The sequence below is a fragment of the Nyctibius grandis genome, chromosome Z, assembly GCF_013368605.1.
Source record: "Nyctibius grandis isolate bNycGra1 chromosome Z, bNycGra1.pri, whole genome shotgun sequence".
NCBI classification, from domain to species: Eukaryota; Metazoa; Chordata; class Aves; order Nyctibiiformes; family Nyctibiidae; genus Nyctibius; species Nyctibius grandis.
Window position 1 is genome coordinate 3593944 of NC_090695.1, and position 23821 is coordinate 3617764.

Here is a 23821-nt window from a genome sequence, read left to right on the forward strand (position 1 = left end):
ATTAAATTATTTTGCAGTTTTGCTGAATAATCTCTATAACAAAGACTCTTTGCAGGATTAGGCTTGCCAAGATCCAGAATTGGTCCGTAATTCAGCCAATTTTATATTTGTACCACAGGTTTATGCCAATGTTGCTTAGAGCTGAAGTACAAATAATTTAATTATTTCAGTGAGAATGTGGCAGAAAAATCACCTAAAATTTCTGTATTTTTTTAAAGTTCAGTCTTGTGTTGGCATCTTTTAACTCATTTGCTCCACCAATGTTCTTTTCAGTTTTAACTCTTTTCATCTTTTCCAGCTTAAACATTTCCATCAGTACTGACAATAGTTGTATCTCTATTTTGCAGCAAATAATGTGATAGAAATAAAAGGAACTATTTGTCATCTCATTAAACTCCTATTAACGCTATAGCTTCTATCATAATGTAGGAACCTGATAATTCTTCTAAATCTGTATCAGTGGTTGCATATACAGAAATTTTTTTTCTCCTTTTCCAGTTTCCTTTCTAAAGCTAAATATCTGCATCATGTTTATAAGAAACTGTAGCCAAGAGAGGCCTTCTGTAATCAGCCTACAGAGTGGAAATCAATCATTCTAGTATTTGCAGGTGTGTCTGAACCTTTAGCCCCAGGGGATTTATCTGTTCTTCCCTCCACTTATTATAACTGGTTTTAGCATAGCTATTGCTGATTATTCTTGCATTGGAGTAATTCTTAGGAAGGATTAGGGCTGTGTTCTGCAAGGAATTCTACCTGCAAAAGAAAATCAAATAAGTATTACCTAAATAATAAACAAGGTATAACAAGCAGATTAAGGAGGAAAAAAGTCAACAAGGAGACTCTAAGCCTAAGCATAATAAGCAGTGGTGATACTCCAGCAGGTATTTAGCTGTTGCTCTCAGATAATTTCTTAGTCTGATATTACAGGAATATTTAAAATGTTAAGAATTGAAAGGAACAGGATATGTGTCTCTCTGCACAGGATTTTACCCATGTGGAATTCACTTAACTTTAAACATGTAAAATGTAGCGATTTAAAACTAACCTAATCTAACAGCCTTTACAGCCAATGGAGAGAGTAGGAATTCAAGGATATGATCCAGCAGAACTATTTTTTCGTCTGTTCAGTGAAACCGGATGGTAATATATGTAAGAATTGCTTGTTTCACTTGACTATACGTGGAGTCGATGTGTCAAGCCTTGTGTGCTGTCTAGGTTTAGTCAAATAAAACCCTCCTCCTTGTATCACACGTGGGAGAAGCCCAGGAAGCAGTGGTCAGAAATACAGCACCTCCTTAGACAGTACAATTTTTACCCTTGGATACATTGCCTCAATAAGCACACGTGACTTAAGTGTGCTCAAGACTCAGCCTGAGGATTTGGTACTGAATTCAAACAAAAGTGACTCAAAAAATCAGGGAACTGAAACTTTGAGGTGAGGGAAATGCATTAAATCTTTGCCAGTTTTGCTCAGAGAACACAACAACTACAGAAAAATATCCAACAGATATTGAAAACATAATGGGTGATATGTTTTTCAAAATTAATTAAAGGGACAATTACAACTTCTGTATGGTAAGTTCCCATGCAAGCATCCTTTGGTAATAAGTTTCTTTTACATTTTTCCTTAAGAGGAGAAAACTGTCCAATGTCTATAATGCACTCCTCCTTTGTTGCAGATTGGTAGCATTCTACTGTTGAAGTATGACTTCAGCCTTGCTTTTACATGGGAATCTAACTGTGACATCCTCTATTTTGTGATGTATACAAAGAGTGTCGTTAATTATTTTTTTCCATAAGTATCACTGCAGCAGTATTTTGTAAGCATTCACACTCATTCTGGATTCATTAAAAGTGGAAAATAAGTGTATTTAGTAACAAGCAGTTTGTAGCTTTCATCTCTGGCTTTAATGCTGGCTTGCCAAGTGAGCAGTGTGAAAAAATGAACAGGTATGAAACTGGATATTATATTCTGAAAAGCATAGAACAAAGGTTTACAGCTAGTATATCCTTTTCCAGGTAAAGTTTTGATAAGTTGCTCTATATGGCAAATCAGCAAGCTTTCTTTGTCTCTTCTAAGTTTGAGAAAAAACTCTTCTGCCCATTAGTCTTGTATTATAAACTCATCAGAGAAGAAAGGAATTTTAGACTGAGAGGGTAAATGCAGATTTGATCTAAGGAAATTTTTTTTTAATTATCATGGTGGTGAGACACTGGAACAGGTTGCTCATAGAAGTCGTGGATGCCCCATCACTGGAAGTGTTCAGGCTCAGGTTGGATGCGGGTTTGAGCAACCTGATCTAGTGAAATATGTCCCTGCTCATGACAGGGAGGTTGGAAGTAGATAATCTGTAAGGTCCCTTCCAACCCAAACCATTCTGTGATGCTGTGATCCTATGAAACTTAATGGTACTCAAACTATGAAATCACTGCACATCCATCATTGTTTATAGCAGTTACTACTTTGACACAGCACTCCAAGAAAATAAAACATGTTGATTTAGAAGGCCTGTATTATTAACTAGTAACAAGCTACTCTGGCAAGTTCTGTAATTTCAGACTGCAAAAATGTACTTTATTCTTTAGTTGCTGATATATATGACTATGTTGATATGACTGTAATGACCATTAAAACAGAACTAGAGACAACCTACCTGCACTCAGGCTCGGACTGAACTATAGGTGGTACACCACTGTTTCAAGGCTAGCAAAGTGCTAAAAATATGTCTAATTGAAATACAAAGTATAGATGAGGTTTTTTAATTTGTTTTATGAAGCACTCATGAAGCACGACTTCAAAGTACCTCTTAAATTAACAAATGGCAGCCTGTGGACTATTCAGAGGGTACTTCATGTCAGTAGATGATATTTTAACTCCGGATTTCTTTCTTGTGTTGTGTGAAATTTTGGTTTTAATTCATATATTCTACCCAAAATAACACAGTTCTCTGGGAGGTGTGTAAATATTCCAAGTACAAGAAGCCTGATGTTCATCTAGTTCACTGTATTTTCATTATCCTGCAAGTTATAAATTCTACTTTACAGTAATCAACATATTTCCGATATAAATACGGCCATAAGTTAAAATGTAAATTTTACTTTTTCCCAGTTGATCAGATAAAGTAACATGTTTCAATTTCATTTATCATAAAATGCAATTTCATAATTTTTAATTTTTCCTGATATTTTTCCTAAAATCATGTCTGTCTATCAAGAAAAGTAATAAGTAGATTAAACTGATCACATGTGAAAGGCATGCTGCCTTTTTAAGAAAAAAAAATTGTGTTATGCAAGCTACAACAAACTTACTGGGGTTGCTTTTGGTGTACAATTTGTGTATGTTCTACAGGATCCTAAAGGAAGACATGTTTGTTTACATATAGTGTCTCATAAAATGTATTTTAATACCTGCAACCATCTTTATTCCCTTTAGGCATGCAATATGGAGTTTTGTAGTAGTACTGGAGTTGAAGAAAAACAAATTTTGCTTTTTTAGTTGTACACTAATGGACTCTTATTCTGTCCCCTGGAGCTAACCTGAATAGCACAGGTTACACTAGCTTTTCAATAGCTAGTGGTTCAGATGGGTCTTTATGACAGTGCAGAAATAAACTATCTGTAGCTCTGGAATATAAATGTATGCATATGTGTGTGTGTGTGTGTACAGGTACATGTGTGCCTGTATACACAAGTATGTGCATATATATGTTCATAATGCAAACATACAAAAGGTTGAAAATCTAAAGAATTAAAAGACAGCACAAGACCATGCTAAATATGTCAAATCTACCATGTACTTCGTATGTCTTAGTTGAAATGCCATAGAGTGTTTTCAACTGCAGATCAAAAGAAATTAGTAAGTATATGTATGTGTATGTGCAAGTAGAACTACATATACATATATATACATGCATATATACGTGTGCATAAGTATATATACACACATTTGTGTGTCCATATTCCATTTGGACGATATGGCCTCTTCAGACCTACTTTTGCAGTGACCAGAGCATAGAATTACATTGCCACTTGTGATAAGCACCATTTTTCTCTCTGTGGCTAACATTTCTGTATGCAATGCAAAATCGGGCAGGTAGTAGAATTATGATTTATTGTTGGATGATGCTAGTAGCTACTTACTCAGCATTCATCATTTTAGATTTTTGCAGCATCCAATGCAAATTCAACCATATGATTGATGCTTAAGAACTTCAGGTAACAAAAGGAATGCTTAGTTTTTGTCTACATTTCTCGAATGTATAAAAAGGGTAGACCCAAGATAAACAGTATTTCTCTATGAGTTAGTAATATGTAATGTTCCATTTACATAGTTATTTTAACAATAGTTAAAATAAGTGACGTTTCTTCATTTTGATACCAGGAGAAACTCATACCCTTGTCACCGTAAAGTTCCATGACAGCTTCTAGGAAGTGTGAAATTATGGTAAGGGGCAAGAAATCAGAGCTGTCTCCTGTTAACAGTCCTCCTCATATGTCTAGACATTTATTTTGTGTTGCTTGAGCATTACATTGGTAAAATTGGAATAAAAATAACTCTTCTGAAGAATTGTGAGATGGTATTTATTCCAAGGTAAGTAGTTGAAATTCAGCTCCTTGCAGATGTCCAGGGTCAGTTAATTTGTGACTTCTTTGAGGCACTAAAGAAGACTTTAGTAATGCTTTCACAAGGGAAGTAGTTGAACTGAAAAGGAATTGTGCTGAAATCATTGAACAAAATGAGTTACAAAATTTTGAACTAATTTGGTCCGCAGAAGAAGCTTGAACAGAATTTTGAGCAATTGGTTTGGGTTAAGGTAAGGATTAGAGTAGGAGACACAAAAGGTTAACATTTCTTCACTGTTTTTGTTATCCATGAGTCAATACACCTTCAGCATAGGTCTCTCATAATGAGAGACATGCCGTTTATTAGTTGAGCATGGTCTGCAAATTGTCTCTTCCCAGAAATGGTCCAGCCGTTGGTGATGAATCAGATGGTGATTCTCAGTTATTGGCAGTGTTCTGAGCTTCCGGAGGTTGCTGTAATGTTTGTTCTGCTCAGAGGGTTTGTGCAACTAAATTTTCAATATTGAGTATAAGCCGCTGCATCTGTTCTAAGGGTGAGGTTCTCTGTTGCACATTGTCCAATGAAAACCGGGCAGCTGCAGTAAACTATAACATTTAGGATACTCATTCCACTTAACTTGGAAACAAACATGTACCTTTGTCAAGCACGTGCACCCAAGCTGCTGAATTGAATGTTCACTTTCGAGCTGTGGGTATAACCCAATGATCACTTTAAATTGATCTGTTGACTTCAGTGAACAGCAGATAGAGACCAAAAGATAGAAAGAGAAGTTGAAAGTCATTCAGCTCTAAGACTGAACACAGCTGTCTATCTAAAGACAAAGACTAGAATTGCAGTCTCTACTGAGTATAAACATGAATTTCAGAGTGACAATAAATAGTAAAAAAAGTCAGAGAAAAGAACCTTATAGAACTGAACCAACTCATTAATTGAAATAAGGCCTGAATGTTTGCATTTGTACATAATAGATTCTTAATGCCACTCTTCATCATAATGTCTTTGAACGTTTGATTGTTTTACTCAGCTAGATCTCAAAAATCATCTGAGATTTTCACCTTACTAAATCAAATGTCAGCTTCAAACTGCTATGCTGTATATATTAGACTATATTGCGTACATGGTTTGGTTAATTTTGCTTTTATTTATAGGTGGCAAATTTTACTCAAGCTGTAATTTAAAAAACAGGTAGGGTGGCAACAGAGATACATCCATCTAGATAAATCCCCAGCTGTAACTTGGAATATAATTGCTTCAGTGTCCCAATGACCTAAGAGTATTTAGTAAAGCTTTTAGTCAGAACCTCCCCAGTTGAATTCAGGTTTTTATTATTAACACCAATGAGTGAAGAATCAGACTCTCTCTTCGGCAGAAATAACTCCATAATTCCCAACAGTTATTGTCTACCCTGCTGTTTATTAAGGACACATGCCTTTGCTTGCTGCCCTTAAACGATTTTGTATCTGACTAATAGCAGCTTCAGCGTTTTAGAAAAAAATTACTGTGGATGATAACAAGAAAGTGCGTAGGTCTATTAGGAAAGAAAATCCTAGAGGTAAAGGTGACAGCTTTACGACACTAGCCCTTGCCTTATTTGCAGTAACTCATTTTGTATAAAGTGTTTCATATTGGTGAAGCCAAGGGCTAGAGCTGTTCGTTATTTATGTCAACCCATAAGGGGGATGGTAGTATCCAAGATAGGAGAAAATAGGTCTGTTGATTAGAACAGTAAATTAGGGAAAGACAGAAAGAAAGAGAAGAAAAATTGGGTTCCGTAGACATGCATAAACATTTCATGTTGTTTGCTACTTGTTACTTGGCTTCCCTGTAAACTCTGCTACAGAAGTCTTTAAACTAGTAATAAAGCTTTCCTCTTCATCCCACTCTCTGAGTTATTTATCTCTCTTTGGTCAGTCAGATCTTCTGTTTGTCTGACCTCTGTTACAGTAACAAAAAAAAAGTCATTTTGTTCACAGTGCTCAAACTGCCAAGAAGGCAAAACTATCCTCGATGCAGCTGTGCAAGCATTTGTTTTTGACATAGGTGAAAAGGAACCCTATATGCGGGGCTGTACATTTGTCTTTTCCTTATACTGTACTGGATTTAGCTCTTCAACTAATGCCCTGAAGGATCATTGGCCTCCATGCACCAATGCAGAGACCATCATATAGCTGTCTTACTGAGACGTAGCTTTTTGTCTCGATCAGGGATTTTACGAAACTCTGTTTTGTTTCATGATATATTTTATCCAGTTTGTTCCAGTTACAATAAAATAAGTAAAAAACCTGTCAGTTTTATTTGTGCCACCATATTAACCATTTATCAAGATGATATACAAGGCTGGTAGTATATTTCAATATTTAGTTTCTTTAAAAGTTTAGTTTCTCTATATAGAGATATATTGAATATAGAAATATTTAAAAATACAGAAGTACACTAAATATATTTTACTATTAAATAAAAAGAAAAGTAAAGACTGGACATGGTACTTAGTGCCATGGTCTAGTTGACAGGGTGGTGTAAGGGCAACGGTTGGACTTGATGATCCTTGAGGTCTCTTCCAACCTGATTGATTCTGTGATTCTGTGATTCTGTGATACTCTTTAGTTCCTAAATATACAGTTTTTATAACAGTTTCTCTAAATATCTTACTCTATCAAGAATAGTTTCTGGTTTGATTTGATTTGATTTTTAACAGTGTACATTTTTGCTAATGATAATTACAGAACTCACTGAGAATTGCTGAATTTTGCAGATTAGCAGATTATACCCAATTTTGACAATTTACATGAGCATGATTTTATCTCTAAACATACAAATAGCCTCATTGCCTTAAAAGTAAAACAAGTGCTCCAGTTTTGACTTCAAAAGCATATATGATTAGAGATATTAATAAACATGCATTATAAAATATATACATTTTGGTATACATATACAGATGATAACTAGAATTTTGTTTAATTCACTTCTGCTATGTCCTGGTTTTGCACTTCTGCTTGCTTGAAAGTTTTACAGAAACTGGAAGGTGAAGTCATTTTGTAGATATGTTTTATCTTCCCCGCCCCCACCTCAGCAAACATTGGCCTTTATTTACGTCAACATAATATGGCCTTATTGTTAGAAAACTCCTGAAAAAAAGTGTGAGCTATTGAGTAAAAAAACCCAGCTGAGAGCCAAGACATCCTAAATGCCATTAACTGCTCTTGGTCTGGTTTGGTCATTAAGTGAAATCAGTCAATTTGCAGTTGCTATCAAGTAGTTTTAACGTGACATACGTATACTATATTTGTTTGGGTTTCACCTTTGCACAGATTTGAAGAGCCTGTGTAATTGTCACTGTTTTTTGTCTTATCTGAATGTATCTATCATAGCCTAATTTAGAACTATCTTCATTGAGGATAGACAGTTGGGCAAAGAGACTTCCAGGTGTAACTCTATAGCTCAGATGTGAAATTTGAGTGCAACACATTGGTCCAGATGCAAATGCTAGTTTAGAAAATGCCTAAACCATTGAATACTAGTGGTAGAATAGTATGTAGTGGGAAAGATCACTTTATTCCTGCTGGGTATCTTATACTCTTTTGCCTATCTACTATTGGAAGTAAGGTGCTGTACTTGACAGACCTTTGGACTGAACCCGCAGAGAAGCTTTTATGAACATATTTGAGAGGTAGGTGGATGGCAATGTTCAAAAAGGATTTAAAAACCTATAACAAAAAAAGTCAGTATACTTAGACTTTGCACTGTCTTGCTACAGTTCATCTGAATTTTAGATCTTCTCAATAACACAGCTTCCAAGAGATAGTTGTGTTCTAGATCTGAGTGTTTATAAAATTTTCTTTCTTTGCAAGAAAAGACATTTCTTAGTAAAAAATAATAATAAAGATCATTAGCTGATTCATTTTTTTTACTAAAAAACTACAAAAGGAAGGTTGTGCTTTGTAGGTATTTCTTCTTTTTTTTCCATTTAGAAAATCATTAAAATTTTGAGGTGTGAAAATATATTTACACCAAAGAAAAATTATAGGTAGTGAATGTATTCTTATACAATGTAAAGACAAATAACCACAAAATCATACATTGATAATGGAGAAATTCCCCCCCCAATAATGTCAAAGAAAGTCTTAACAGTCATTTCATTGGAGTCACAATTTCCCATTATTATTTCTTTTCAAAGATATTTAATTACTCCTACTCAAGAACATTGTGGAAAAAGCATTGTGGAAGTAAAAATTTAATGAAACACCTACTAATACTGATGGAGAATCTCCTGTCAATTTCTATGGATCTTGGTTCAGGTCCTTCAAAAGCTTTATGGAAGGATCTCTCAAAGAAAAATGCCCCAAGCCCTATCATGCATGCCATCTAAAACTGAAATAAAATCTGTACTGAAGGAAATACGACAGATGAAAAAAAATACTTTCAGGAGGAGATGGACAGAGATTTATCACTCTGTGCTTACATGAGTGCTGCAGCAAAAGGATATCCTCTGAATCAGGAACAGACAGAAACGCATAAAGCACATCGTAGAGTGACTTGGACTTGGACAGACGCTAGCGTTAAAATGGTGTTCAGGGTTTATGGAAGTAATGACCTCTTACTTAGATGTTATAGAACAGACTTAACATCCAGATCTTTTTTTACTTCCTTCATTTTGATTGCCTCCTTTTATTTTCCGGTTATAAATACTTGCCATTGAGCCAAAGACTTTGCTGACTAAAACACTGATGACAGATGAGTCATTCTGTCACATCTATATCACTGCAAGTACCTTCAAAAAAGACCTGATTTTCCTCTTTTCTGGTAACTGAGATGACTCATTTCTGAATCAGCATAGCACAGTGTCATCACACTGTTAGGATATGGAGTACTTCGATACTATCTTCTTTACTGAGCCCCTAAAAGTCCCCCCAAATCCTTTCTAGCATACAGGAGGAAACAGTTCCAGCTGTTATAACCTAAAGCTGTGTGTTGCTTTGTGTTTTAGGTAGTCATAAGCTTATCATGGTCTTGAAAAAGTTCCTCTGTTTCCCAGTCAACTCCCAAATCCTTATCTTCAGAAAACTGAGTTATGATGTCACTGCACCACCAAGACAAAATTTCAGTATTATAATTACTGCAGGGATTGGGAAAACATAAATCCTAGTCCTATGGTGGAGCAGATGAAGTACAGCTCCTAAGCCTGGGGCAATATTGTTTTTGTTAAGGAAATCTGATTATGGAACAACTTTCTAGAGTAATTAGGAAAATCTAGAAATCGTTATATATATCCATGTTTTTCATGCCCTGAATAAGATCTTTTTGGTTTTAAGGAGTTTTTTTGCAGTTCAAAGAACTGTTTTAACTCATCAGTCCCATCACAGTATATTGTGTTCTCAATTATCTCCAGTTATCCTTAGAATACTTTTGTCTCTAATATGAGGGAAGTTTTTGAGATTCTTCTAAGTCCACTCTGTGGTGTTTGTTGGATTGTTAGGGGGTAAGGGGGAATTTTGAGGATTTGTTTTGTTTTACCTGCTGCTGTTTTTACATCGAAAGGTCTAGGGTCACCTATCCTCTGTCACTCATCAAGCTAAGGTGATACATAGCACCATAAACCCCTGAGACAGCTAGGTTCACACCAGAATAAACAACAAGAGCATCAAGGATAGAAAGTGCATTGTGAAATACATCAAAGTAAGTTTACCCCAGCAGGATGAAAGACTGAGACTCAGCCTATTCTAGGGGTCTAAGTATTCTGAAGCTCATTTCTGGGTCATGAACCATCCACTTATAGCTGTAGGAAAAAACGTTGTGAACTCTTTCAGAGTTGCTAGTATTGATAGCTGTAACATTTCTTATTCACACTGAGGGTACAAACCTGAATAGGCTAATGTAGATTTTCCCTGTGAAAGTACAATCAGCCCTCTAGAACTTTTGTGTGTGTTTTGTAGCTTTCTGACCTTTTCAGCATCATGCTAATGCTGTAATAAATCACCTCTTTTAGTGCCTGAAGTGTTACCTTTCAGCCCCAAACATTTCTTGCTACTGTGCCTGCTGTCAATATATCACCATAATGTAGTGCGTACATGTGTCAAACAATAGGAATGTGTTTTTGGCAGATGTAAGCTTCCAGTTGGGTTTCTACTGTGACAGGGGGAAGAGGATGAGAGGATATGTAGCTATTTTATTTTATTGTCCTTATATTTTGCAGTCTCTTCATCTGAACTGTACTAGTAACTCATATTTGTTGTGTAAGGTGTTTGATCTCATGCATCTTGCGCCCTTTCATACAGATAACACTTTGAAGGCATTGGTTAAGTCTGTTCTTAAAAATCTCATGGTTTTACTAATTTGATTTTAGAGGAACAGTTAAGGAATGTGTTCATAGACATATCTTATGCAGTAGATCTGTAAATTTCAGAGCTCTCTGTCCGTATTGCTGTTCCCTTAGGGTTTTTTTTTTCAGATGTGGAAAATGAGGCAAAAAACACATTAGTGATAATCAAAGAATAAAGAGCCAACAGCAGAGCCAAAAACTAGCAACACCTCTCCCCGGATTCATATGATCACATAATCCTTTTTCTGTAGTTTTGCAGTGGTTATTAAGTCTTTGTAAAGTAAAAGTAACAGAAAGCCTAGGGCCAGTACTGTCCTCTGAGATAGCTCATTATTTCCCATTGTTTTGTCTCAAAATTACATCATGTTTTCTAGATCTAGAAGCTCTCTTCTTCCCAATCAACTCCAGCACCTGAAGCCACTAGGTGTTTACTTACTATATTCCTTTCCATGTCCTTAAAGTATTAAAGACAATGACTAGAACTGTAGGATGTCTTTTCCAGGGTGTTTAAAATTTGCAGAAGTCAGATCCTAACAGCTGAATGTTTAGGGCCTCTCAGGTGATTTGCCTCTGAGCCTCTGAGCAATATCGAGAATCCTCGAAGAGGAAGAGTCTAGTGACTCACAGGGGAATTAGAAAGGCAATGTTCATGGCGGGGAGCCACCTAAAGTCAGCACACAAAACCTCCCTTTAGAGTCTGCCAGTGCAAATCGATAGCTTTTCTTTTGCATGCATTTATGATATTGAAGTTAAAATGCATATTTTAATACTGCAAAAGTATTGTGTAAGAGTGATAAATCTAGGAGTTAATTTACAATGGAAAAGGATTGCCCCAGAACTTGAGTCTTATTTCAACAATTTCTTTTCAATATTATTACCTATGTGACATTCATTTTCCTTGCATAATCACATTCTAAGTGGTACTGGTAGCAAACCAGAACTACTTCTTCCCCATCCAGAAAACCTTGTTATCCTCAATTTCAGGCTTTCTCAACTGTTTGGTTTGCTTTTTGAGTAACAGTTCATAATTATTTGGCTTTTTGATTTGTGTGTGTGTGCATGTATAAATGCAGAGGGGAGTAAACAACTGAAGGGCCTCAGCAACTGAAGAGCCTCACCCTTCTAATACAGTAGAAAAGACATTAAGAACTCCTGTTGGATAAGTGATAATGTGTCAGATTTTACTTCATTGTGAAGTGTTGCCTAATTAGCTGAGAGAAAAACATCTCTGAGATCTGACAAGGAAAATATGTTCAGTTCAAAGTCATGTCTGTATTTAAGAACACTTTTAAACTCATATAACATAAATTATGTGATATTTATCTCCACTGAGATAAATAACTCCACTGAGATAAATATAAATTTAAATTTATGAGTAGGAAATAAATAGCTGAGGACAGAGTTATGGGAATAATCAAATATATCTGATGAATTCGAATTTTTATTGGGATTTTAGCAATGTCCTGGTGTCAGTTTTCTGGCTTTAGACCTGTCTTCAGAAATACTTCCTTCTTTCTCAGTCTGTTCCATTTAAATATGATTTGAACACCATTGTTATCACTGGAAGAATCGTGTCAGACGTTAAAAGAATGGATCAGAGAATTTATGAGCAAAATGCAATATTGTAAATTTTGTTTACATTTTACATTAAAAGAGAAAGTCAACATATTAAGCTACCCTAATAAATAGAAATTTTGAAAAAGATAATGAAAATAACAAAAAAAAAATCTATCAATCATATAATTTATAATAGAAGTGTAAATAGAGGTAATATACTATAAAATATTTAACAAGAAAATTAATAAATCAGTTCTGTACTTTGAATAATTTTGATACCATCAATACAAAACAGTAAATTTACCATTATTTGGTTTAGTTTCCTCTCCTGAATTTCATCCACATCGATTTTCTCTCCATTAAGTATTTTCATTTCAACGAAAGTTCATTCAGCAGCAGGAAACAAGTTCATCATTTTAATCATCAACATCTCTGAAAAACAGATCTGAATTTTTAGAAAGAGATACAGATTATTCTTCAGATCACCAAGGACAGATAAGCACGTAAACCCAGTTAAGTTAAAGGGAATTGGGTGCAAACAATATCTGCAAAACTGGATGTTAACAAGACTTTAACTGATATATTGAGAAAACCTAGCATTGTTAAGAAAAAATAAATAAAAGCTGGGCTTTATTTTAACCCTGAATAAGACTTCTGTGAGGGGTTAAATGCAAGAGTTGTGTCTTCCTCTTTCATTTGTCATCAGTTTTCCAGACCATAGGTTTGAAGTACAGAAAAGTTGGTACCACATTACAGAACAGCAATGCTTGTCCCCCTCGCAAGAAAATACAGCTGCTGTCACTGCCAATTCATCACGGCTCGACATATGGGGTATAATTTTACATGGAAGGTATCACAGGAGCTAACCACTAGTTTATGTTAGGAATCCTACAAATGATATCAATTTACCACTGTCTGAAACAGCAGTAAACCAAGTCAGAGCTTCTCAAGTTATCATTACATGGAAACTTGTCAGCAGTTAAAAAAAAAAAAGGAGAAATAAATGTAGTTGCTGAGAGGTTTCTTGCCATGGAATGAAATGGCTTTATCCTCCCTTGCAAGTCTTTTTCAGAGTGAGTTAATCATGCTTGAGACTGATAGCTACAACCCAGGCTCCACTTACTTACATAAAGAACTACCCAGCATTTTTCTCATTTGCTGTACTTCTTTTGTAAAATTAAATTTATCCATTGACTTTAGTTGAAATGTCTTCTGTTTGTAATGGTTCAAGATCTGCTCTATTGTTTTCTGAAATAATATGTGAAAATTGAGTCTTTCTAGCTTTATTCAATGTATTCTGTTTTAAAAATCACGTTATACTAGAGTCTGGTTTAAAACCTTTTTTGTCATTATATTTTGGATTGCTCACTAATGGAAAACTTAAGTTACCATAGGATTTTCTAGCTGAAGTACAGTAGAAGACACATTTTAACTCAATTTTAACTTAATGGAAGAAACAGAGAGGGAAAATGTGATAATACATTGCCAGAAGTGCTAAACATTTGCCAGAAGTAATTTCTGTTTATTAATGTATCTTGTCAAGTTGCATAAGCTAAACAGGGTAGGTAATGTTCAGTATTTTTGTAGGAGACCTTTCTGGTAGAGGTCAGGAATATACTACGGAGGAAATGGTGCATAAGTGGTAGCAATCTACCTTGTCATTATCATTAATTTGTATCACATTACAACGGTGTCTCTTATATGGGGAATAAATACAAGTCTCATCTTCTTCCCTGTTTCCTTAAAAACAGAACAGAATTTTTAACATGAATTTTACAATGCAGTGCATTCTGCCTTCCTGTGTCGTACCAGGAACTGAGTCTGGATGTAGATCTTAATGTTAGTCAGAAGTTTTTGGTATAACCTTGGCTCACTAGAATGTGCTGATTCAGAAGACAAAGAACTTTTCTGCAGTGACGGCACTTTTGTGGAAAGTTTCCTGAAAATTTCTCAAGTCAAGGATGAATTTTTGCACAATTTCTTTTTTTGTCCTTCAGTCTCTGCTGAAAAGCTGTAACCAGTACCTAGTACGTGTCTTTGTTCCACTGATCACACTGAAGAGAAATAGTGAGAACTCATGCTTTTACGTCTAATGCTTGTGAGAAAGAGCAGCTTGAGACATACTCTGAGATTAGGGATTCCTATTTATTCATTCAAGGTGGGTCCCAAAAGACAATAAAGATTTTTTTCTATTTTTTCTTTCTGAGGGAGCAATTCTCTTCATCTGCTTCCGAATTCTTTACTTTTATCCTGGGGATACTTAATGCCACAATGTATAAATTTATGAATGAAACCCTCTGTTTCCTTCCGATGCCAAAAAGGAAAAATTATAAGACTAAGAATATTCTCCAAAGAAAGCTTTTTTATGCCTTGCTATGTCACCACCAACTCCACTTCCACATATTTTGATTACAGTCTGGTTTTAATTTACAATGGTAGAGGGTACAAAACTGGGTGAACAAGACTTTTTCTTGTTCTGCAGCCCAAGGAAGAAAACTAGGTCTCCTATTTCAACCACTGTAAAGGCTCATGTTTGGTTGTGTTTTGTTTTCGTCTTGAGACTTATTTTAACGTCTTTCCCTAGCAGTTTTGTATGTTACTAGCTGGGACTGTCTGGAGAGAAAGAAAGACTATGATGTTCCTGGCAAGAAAGTGTAGATTCCCAGAGAGGAAAAGAGATGCAAGACAGTAAGAGTAAGAACTGACAGGAGCAAATAGAAGATGGACAGGTCTTGAAGGTGATGGAAGTAACTTTTCAGGTGACCACAGAAGCCTGTGTAGTGCTTTCTGCAACTCACTCTTTAATCAAGACCAAGTCAACACAAGTTAACAGAAGGATTAATCTGTAACAATTCGATGAACAAGGAGGAGTTCCCCGTTTCTGTTCTGGCTGGCTGTCCTAGTAACTTGAGTTTTCTCTGTTTAAAATTTACATGTTCTGAGTTTTCGTGTGTTTAGTTTTCATTCTAATAAGACAGATTTGATTTAAAAGACTTACGGCTTTCAAGACTATGCCCTCTGCTGCTTACCGCTCTTTGCTGTGTACTTCAGCTTCAGTAAGTGAACAAAACACCTACCACTTAAACAAAAAAAAACAGTATAAAAACCAATGCTGCATCAGCAGCCAAGTATGTGCAGAAGATTGTTGTACAGGAAGCTTCTGTATTTTTCTAGTACATCAGAATGAATTTAATGCAGAGAAATAAAACTTAGCTTGCCTTCATTTCACAGCCAACGCTCAATAAATAATACATCATCATACCTAAAAAATTAATAATTGCAGATCACAGACTTTGCAGCTCTCCTTCCTGAAATGGTGTGGTAAAGCTCTTATCCTGTTTCTTACAGGGTACAACAACATAAAAATGGCTGTACTGGATCAGACCAAAGGTGCCTTTAGGCTGGCATCCTATCAGTGAATCTAACCTGTAGTGGTTGTTTTGAGAAGAATATATGAACAAATTAAAAGATATTAAAACTTCTGCTTGAAAATCTTCACATCCTCCAGAAGTATGAACATAAGAGTGTCTTATCGTGGGGTGAGATCTTTGAGTTTATTCGAATCAGTTTTTAAAAATCCAAGTTTTTAATCCAGCAATGCACTTTCCCATTCACCATGTCATGGGACAATCATACAGTTAACTATACTCAAAGTGCAAAAATATTTTATTGCTAGACAATATTGCCTTGTATCTCTATTTACCTTCCCTGTACTCTTAAAATTTCATAAAATTCTGTAATACTCTGCATTAGACATCACTCTTCTTCTCATTCTTCTTTTTGACCAAAATCCTCAGATACTCATCATACACCTTCTGGTAGATGTAAACTTCAGCCACTATGGATGTTCAGTGCTCAGATCTAACACAACACATATCTCATATGGAAATGGATAATCCCATTCATTTCAGTGTGAGGCAGATCATTCACATATGCTTCCAGGTAAGGATTTTGGTCTCCGTCTAATCAAGTTAGCTACATGTTATCACGGAAGACTGCTAGTTTGAATGATCTTCTCTCCACTGACATCAAACAGCATCTCTCACCTTTGACATTGTAGGTATTTGGCGATTTTAGTTCTCACTTATATGAAGCACTTCAAGATGACAACATTATTTCATCATTCTGTCTCCTTCTGTTTTGGTTCAGGTAACTACTGCTGTCAGTTATTTATTCTAAAACGTACTGTGGTCTAAATGCATCATGCATAGATAAAATAAATAGAAATAAAACAGAGGAAATATACTGTATACTCAAATCACATAGTCCTTTGTGACCTGGAAAGCTGTTGTCTGTTAGAAATGTCTTCTATTTCGTACAATTTCTTAGTAAGGGGCAGGAAAAAAATAGCAGTACAGCACCTCAGAAGTGCAAAAAGTTTTGTTCAAAATAGCGAAGGCTGCAGATGGGCTGGCTTTGGCTGCATGAATTGTATATGAATCTTTCTCAAATTCTTGACTTTTTTTTTTCTCTACACAAGTATACCATAAACACAGGGTCATTTAAGTTATCCCTGGTTATTACAAAGCAATGTTTTCCATATTGGAAACTTTTCCCTGGAAAACAGGAGGCTCTTTATAAAATGTTTGAAATCAAAAACAAGTAGTATTTTAGGAAAGCAAACATTCATTTCCACCACTGGTATTAGTTGAAAACCTGATTATAGATGATATCTATATTAAAATATCATACAATAAGTCAACATATCCCCATCTGAAATTGAGAATACAGAGGAAAATTCTCCAAAAGAACCTTCTGTGTCACTTATTTAAGGCAATCCTTTCAGTTAGGAAGCAACTTAAAATCAAAGAGGTTTCTTGCCTCTTCCATCCATGTTTGAATTCTGTTTCAGAGAATCTTTCATGTGGAGGCTTGAAATATTTTCTAATTGGTAGCCTGAATTTGTTCATAGCTAGCATCTCCCATTTGTTTCACAGCAAAATTTCCCTTTAGTTTTTCTTTTTCTTGATTGTTTTTCCCCTTGATTTATTAAACTTGCAGAAACTGAACACACATGAAATCTTCCTCAGACTGTGTTTATAGTTTTCTAACTACTTCTGGTTTGTTTTGTTTTTTTTTTCCCTAATGCATGCTAGCATTATTGGTATCTCCAGCCATTCAAAGTTGATGTGATTGTTAACGCAATTCAGAGAATAGATAAGATTTTGGAAAAAACTGCTATTTTCACCTCTTGCTGTTCATCGTGTATGTTTGCACATTGTTATTACAAAGTTTATTTGGTAAGACTCAATGGACAGAAAAATGATTGCAAATGACTTTCTACTTGACAAGTCAATCTGAAATTTCAGGATTGAGCTCCAAAAGAGTTAGTTATAAGGACGTTTGTTATTTTTCCAGGCCAAAGAAACAGAAGTCAACATTCCAATTTTCAGACATGAAAAAACTTTGAAAAGAATATACATTTTAGAAGAAGATACCTGGGGTCTTGTGGGTTTGAAACCATCAGAAAGAGCAGAACTGTTCGAACTATCCAGTATTTCAGAGATAAAATAGTAGCAATAAAATGCTTGTCCAGTTGCTGAAATAGTCTAACTTTAATATTGTAATATTTTTACATATTCAGTTATATACAAATACCTTATCAAAAGAATAAAATTAGTTATGTTCAACACGCCCAGGCCATGTTTTCAGAAAGTTATTTAATCTTACAGATTGATAGAGTCAAGGATGTCTCTTAAACTTTCAGCATACTTATCCCTTCCTCTGTTCTGTGACAAAGTGTCTTCTTATGGTGCATACTTTGTTAGTATGATCTACTGTTCTGTTTTTAGACTCTGTAGCTTCTTTGTCACCTTCTCTATGCTAATAGTACCTATATGCTTTCTTCTTTTCTCGTTAACTTCACGAACTAATCTGTAAATCCACTGATTTTACCATATTAGATTATTTTTAAGCCTGTCTTCTATGCTAGTATCTTCAAAACCTCAATGTTTATAAAAACACAAGTTAAACATCCACTGGAATAGTGGATCTAAACTAAGTGAATTAACCATACAGAGTCACAGATCTCTGAGTTACAACTACTGTTGTCATTTGTTAGACTATTGAAAGCGTTGGATTCTGTGATGAGGGTCGAGATTCTTTTGGAAACAGTTTAATATACGTTCATACACAGCACCCTGGAGAGCATAAATATGTGGAATTTCTTGGGTGAATAAACAGGGGTAGGAAGCTCAGGATGAGATATTCACATCAGGGATACTATTGCCATAAAGAATATTGTATAAGCTCACAACGTACTCTCCTACCTTGAAAAATAAGTATAGGACTACTTTCAAAGTTGTCGGTACAAGTGAAATTTAGAACAAATTCGAAGGATGGTGGGATTCTATTCTACCTGCTCTCACAACCACATGGGTATTGAAGCATTTTTTTATTGGCCTGTGGGCCCACAAGAACTCTTATATTTAAAAAAATTGATAACTTCTTTACATGAAATTTATTATTGCTGCACTGATAAAAAGGATGCTTTAGAATAAATAATATAACTTCAGCCTTTTTCTAAGCATGGCATTTCCTACTGGGAGGTAAATAAAATATTATTAGGAAGAGAGTAGGAATTATATTGAAAGTAGAAGACAGGACTAAGTTTATTATTCATAGAAAACATATATATCTCAGTGTCAGCACAGGTATCATGTATACCTTCGCAGATAGTTAATGAACATTGGATAAGCACGGTTGGAAAAAACTAAAAACTAAATGCAGGACCTGAACCCCTTTTTTAGTTTGAAAACACAGGAGAATTTTAAAGTTACATAGCTACTCATGCATATCAGGCTTACATTTATTCAGATGAGGCAATCTGCACTTGCTTAGCCACAGATGAATGTAAAGAAGATACTATTAATCTGAAATAATGATCCTTTTACTTATTGTAGTTGCCATGAGATGTACATGTCCCATTTAAATGGAATGATCTTCACAGTGTTATAAAATATTCATTAAAAATTTTCAGGCAACTTGCAATTCAAAATGTTTCACAATATCTGCTACGCATTAAAGGGGTTTTTGGTTTTTGTTTTTTTACCATTTTTTAACTGACTCTGCTTTTACATGTATATGTATTTATTCAAATATCAGTCTTCCCCATTTATTATCCTTTAATATCCTGCTTTAAAGCCACATTTTGATACAGTGCCTTGTGTGTGGCATAAATTAGAGTTAAAGGTCCCTAATTCATAGATCTGTAAAAATTTGGAGCAATATTATTTGGATTTCCAAAGGAAAATCATCACAACTATATCTAGTGCTGATTTAGATTTGTCAGGTGTAAGAGTTAATTTATATGGAAAAAAGAATAATGGATAAGGAAAAAAGGAGGGACCAAGTAGAATATTTTCATAAAGCAGCATGGAATACCCATACCATTTTTGTATTTGTTTTCAAAATAAATTCTCTCTGGAAGACGACTTTGGAGCTGATGTTAGTACCAATGAAGAAGCCAGTGTATTCCAGTGTATTCCAGTTGAGGCAGCTGTCCTGCTGGTGAGCCCAGACAAGGTTAATTTTAAGCACGTCTAATTCCCAAGGCTCCAGCTGAGTTGTGTAGTTTCATGCCAGTGGTGATTGAGCTTTCTTTTGCTCTGGAAAGCACTCCACCAACTTCTGACCATTATTCAGAACTAATTTCTGCATGGCCTGCAACGAAGACTGTGGAACGTCTGGTAAATCTGGACATAACTGTTGTTGTACATCAGACCTGATGTTTTGATACTTCCTTGTCCTCCATCCTAATGGAGTAAGGGGTTTGTTTTTTGAAAACAAAAGTTAGTGGTTCCTTTCCCTTAGGGGAAGTGACCTGTTATGCCTGCTCTGAAAATGCTTGCTGTGCTAGTATTCAGTAGGTTTTAACAGAAAATGCTACTTCTTGTTTTAAAGAACACACAGAGAAAGATAGGGTGCAATTCCCACCTCTTCTACCACAGATCCTTATTTTACATTGCAATTCAGTGATTCAAAAGATCAGACAGTATACCGCAGGTGTGGGACAAAATGCATGTAAAAGGAATCTTTTATTCACCATTTCCCTAGCCAGCTGACGGTAAGATGTGTTCATTTCATTATGTAGAGTTCTTCTGTGAACATCTTTCTCAAATTCTGTACCTTTCCCGATTAATTTTATGTATAGTCAAAGCAGTTCATGTAGAGCTCTGGACTGAGACTAGGATCATGCATATACAAGTCACTATTGTTGCACTTGATATTATAAGACATAAGTTCGTCCTCAGATCTGCCTCTAAAGCACTGTGTGCAGCCTGGGTTCCTGTGAAAGTTTTGATGATGCGTATTCACACACACAGAGTGGCCTGGGAGATGTAAATTTTACACATCCCAGTGGCTAATATTTTTGCACCTTACAGTAGAAAATCAGTAGGATGCTCCCAGATTATTTCAGTCCTCTTAGATCCTGTGGATTTAATGAGAATATAAATGATGTATTCTTTTGGGACTGTCTCAGGAGAGAGGAAAAATGTTTACCTTATGTTCTGGGTGTCCTCCGAGAATTTTCATTTCAATTGTAACAACAGATTTTGTGACTCAGGCACAGCTCCAAAAGGAAGCAGAATGAGATCAGATATAGAGTAGTTTACTTTTAACTCGAAAAATAAAAAAACTTTGGCAAGAAGAAGCAGCAGGTAGTGAAACAAATTGAATTCATTTGTGGTACAGGCCCTCCAAAAGCTCAAAATGTGTAGGCATAAAACATATGAACAACATCTCTGCTAAGCTGCCTCTGCTTCTCGGAGTAAACTAGGCAGATCACATTAGGCATCAATTTATTCTTCATAAACCACTAACAGTTATCAGATGGAGGTGCCTAAAAATCTGTCCTGATTAAAAAAAACAGGTGTCTTGGAAATGAAAGTGTCCAAACATGCACAGTACTTAAAAGTAATGCATCTGACAACAGATAATATATAGGACATGAATGTCACTGCACATAGATTTATTCCCCTATAATATGTATAGATTGAATGAGCTTTTTTTACACAGTTACCCTCTCTGAGTTACTATGAATTTATAATGCTGCTTCTTAACATTTATATTTGTCTACACTAAAGATGCAATAATTTATTAACATGGTAATAAATGTTTAATACTCCTTGTCTGTATCATTTTGTAAAACTATCTCCTTAGCACCCTGTTCTTGAAAATAGGGAGGACAAACATTAAACTAAAACAATGCTGTTTTAAAAATAGGTGTATTTTATGCAGAATTTTTATAACCTCTGCTATTAAAGGTAACTGAAATGTTCAAGACATAGGGCAGAATCTCATGTTTGATTTAACGGTTTAACTGATATTTGTAATTCAGGTGGGGTACTGTTTTTTAAACAAACATCCACATGACAACTATAGAGGAATTTTAATGCAGGCATCAAAAAACCATAAAAAATTAAAATAATGCAATTGGCTTACAAATCAAGTATTATTTTAAAAAATCTGTTAAGTCCTACTTTTTTTCCTTCTGTTCAATTGGAATTCACCTATTTCACTTTTGAAAGTCTTTTCTTCACAGCTCTCAGTTCTAGGTAGATAGCTTTAATTTGCAAATGAGCTGAGATTCAAACTCATGAGGTAAACCAACAAAGACAACATAACTTCCTATGTTGTTCTGATAACTGTTGGTATTACTGTGACCATCGAATTCCCAAGCCTACTTCTGTGGTTATTCAAAGTCCATAAACTTTAGATGGCATGCTGGAAACTTATGGTTGAACAAGATATGAACGCTTCTGGCTTTCTACAGAAACTGGAATTTCACTTCCCGAGTGCCACCTGTTCCAACTGATGCAAATCAATTTTCCTGAAGACTCGTCTAACTTTCCTAAAATTTCTGAAAGCAGGTAATATTCAGCCTTAAAACAATCTGTTCAGAAGAAACCAGTCTCTAGGTGGTTAACAGAAGCACGTCTGCTGCATCAAGTTTAATGAGTTAGGTATTCCTAAAATGAACCAGAAATCATATCAGGTACTGCAGTTAGTGGTGTTTTGTAACATCATGAAAACTTTTATGGATCACCCTTGTAAATTATATTTTATGTTTTCTTCATGGCAATGTTCATCTATAGACAATATCAGGTTAACAGAATTTACCAAATGTTAAAAAGAGGTAATATTTTCATACAGTAATTGATAAAATGAAGTTTAAAAAGGAAACAATTAAGACAAATAAAGAAGTTTAATTAATTTTTTTTCCATTTATCAGTTCTTAGTTATCACTGTAAAGCCAATACTTTCGTGCAGCTTTACAGTAGACATAAGACCAACTTTGTACTCTCTTTCTAAACTGATAGCTGGATGACTGAATTCTCTGCTTTTTCTCTTCCCTGTTGTAATTTAATCACAGTAATATCATTCTTTTTTTCTTCCTTCTGTCTTTCTTCTCCCCAGCTATGACAATGCAGTTCATAAGCCATCGGTTCCCTGACTATCATGATCCAACTATAGGTGAGTAGAGATTATTCTCTTCTTCATCCCTTTCAATCTCTCTGCCTATTTGAGATTTCCATAAAGTGAGGAGCTGTTCCTAGATAGTACTTAGATAAAAGCAGGATTTGTAAACTTTGGATTAAACCTTAATTTTGTGATGACAATTAAATTGTGTCATGGTCATACCACAGTTACTTTTTCCTGGAATACTTAGTACAAAATCTCTTTCAACAACAAATTTGTAGCTTCATGCTCTATAACTATTAATGTCTGTGCGATAATAATCACAGACTACAAAAAAAAAATATTGCAAGATAGAAAGCAGTCTTTCAAAATACTGAAATAATGTGAAAACACCAGTCTGGAGTGTGTTTTTAAAGTTTTATTATTTTAGTACTGTTTTCCACTCTTAAACTCTTAGATGACCTTCCCTAGAAAAATCAAGTGACTACTGAATTTAATAGAGTTATGCTGTGGGATCACATACTCTGCTAACTCCATTGGGTATACCTGCATTATACTTAAATATGATAAATATTCACATGTATCTGCAATACACTGAAAGTCACCTTTTTAGATGCTGACTATTGCATGACTATACGGATGGAGTACAATGAGAGAGTCTGAGATGGAAAAGACATCTGGGATGAATTCTGTTTGACAGAATTTCTATTTCTAAAACAATTAATTCAAAAAGGCTCTGGCAAAAATCAACCAGCAGGTCGAGGGAGGTGATTCTCTCCCTCTACTCTGCTCTCATGAGACCTCACCTGCAGTACTGCATCCAGCTCTGGGGTCCCCAACATAAGAAGCACATGGACCTGTTGAAGCGAGTCCAGATGGGGGCCACGAAGATGACCAGAGGGCTGGAGTACCTCTCTTATGAAGACAGGCTGAGAGAGTTG

At 35.3% G+C, this 23821-nt stretch overlaps 1 protein-coding gene across 1 annotated transcript in view; it reads left to right on the top strand.

Annotated features, from left to right (window-relative positions):
- The window catches only part of RIT2 (Ras like without CAAX 2), a 199020-nt gene that overhangs the window by 31225 nt on the left and 143974 nt on the right, over window positions 1–23821 (top strand). Inside the window, exon 2 of the mRNA XM_068423583.1 lies at window positions 22878–22934. Within this exon, the coding sequence (XP_068279684.1) occupies window positions 22878–22934 (57 nt within the window). The remainder of the gene's footprint in view (window positions 1–22877; window positions 22935–23821) is intronic.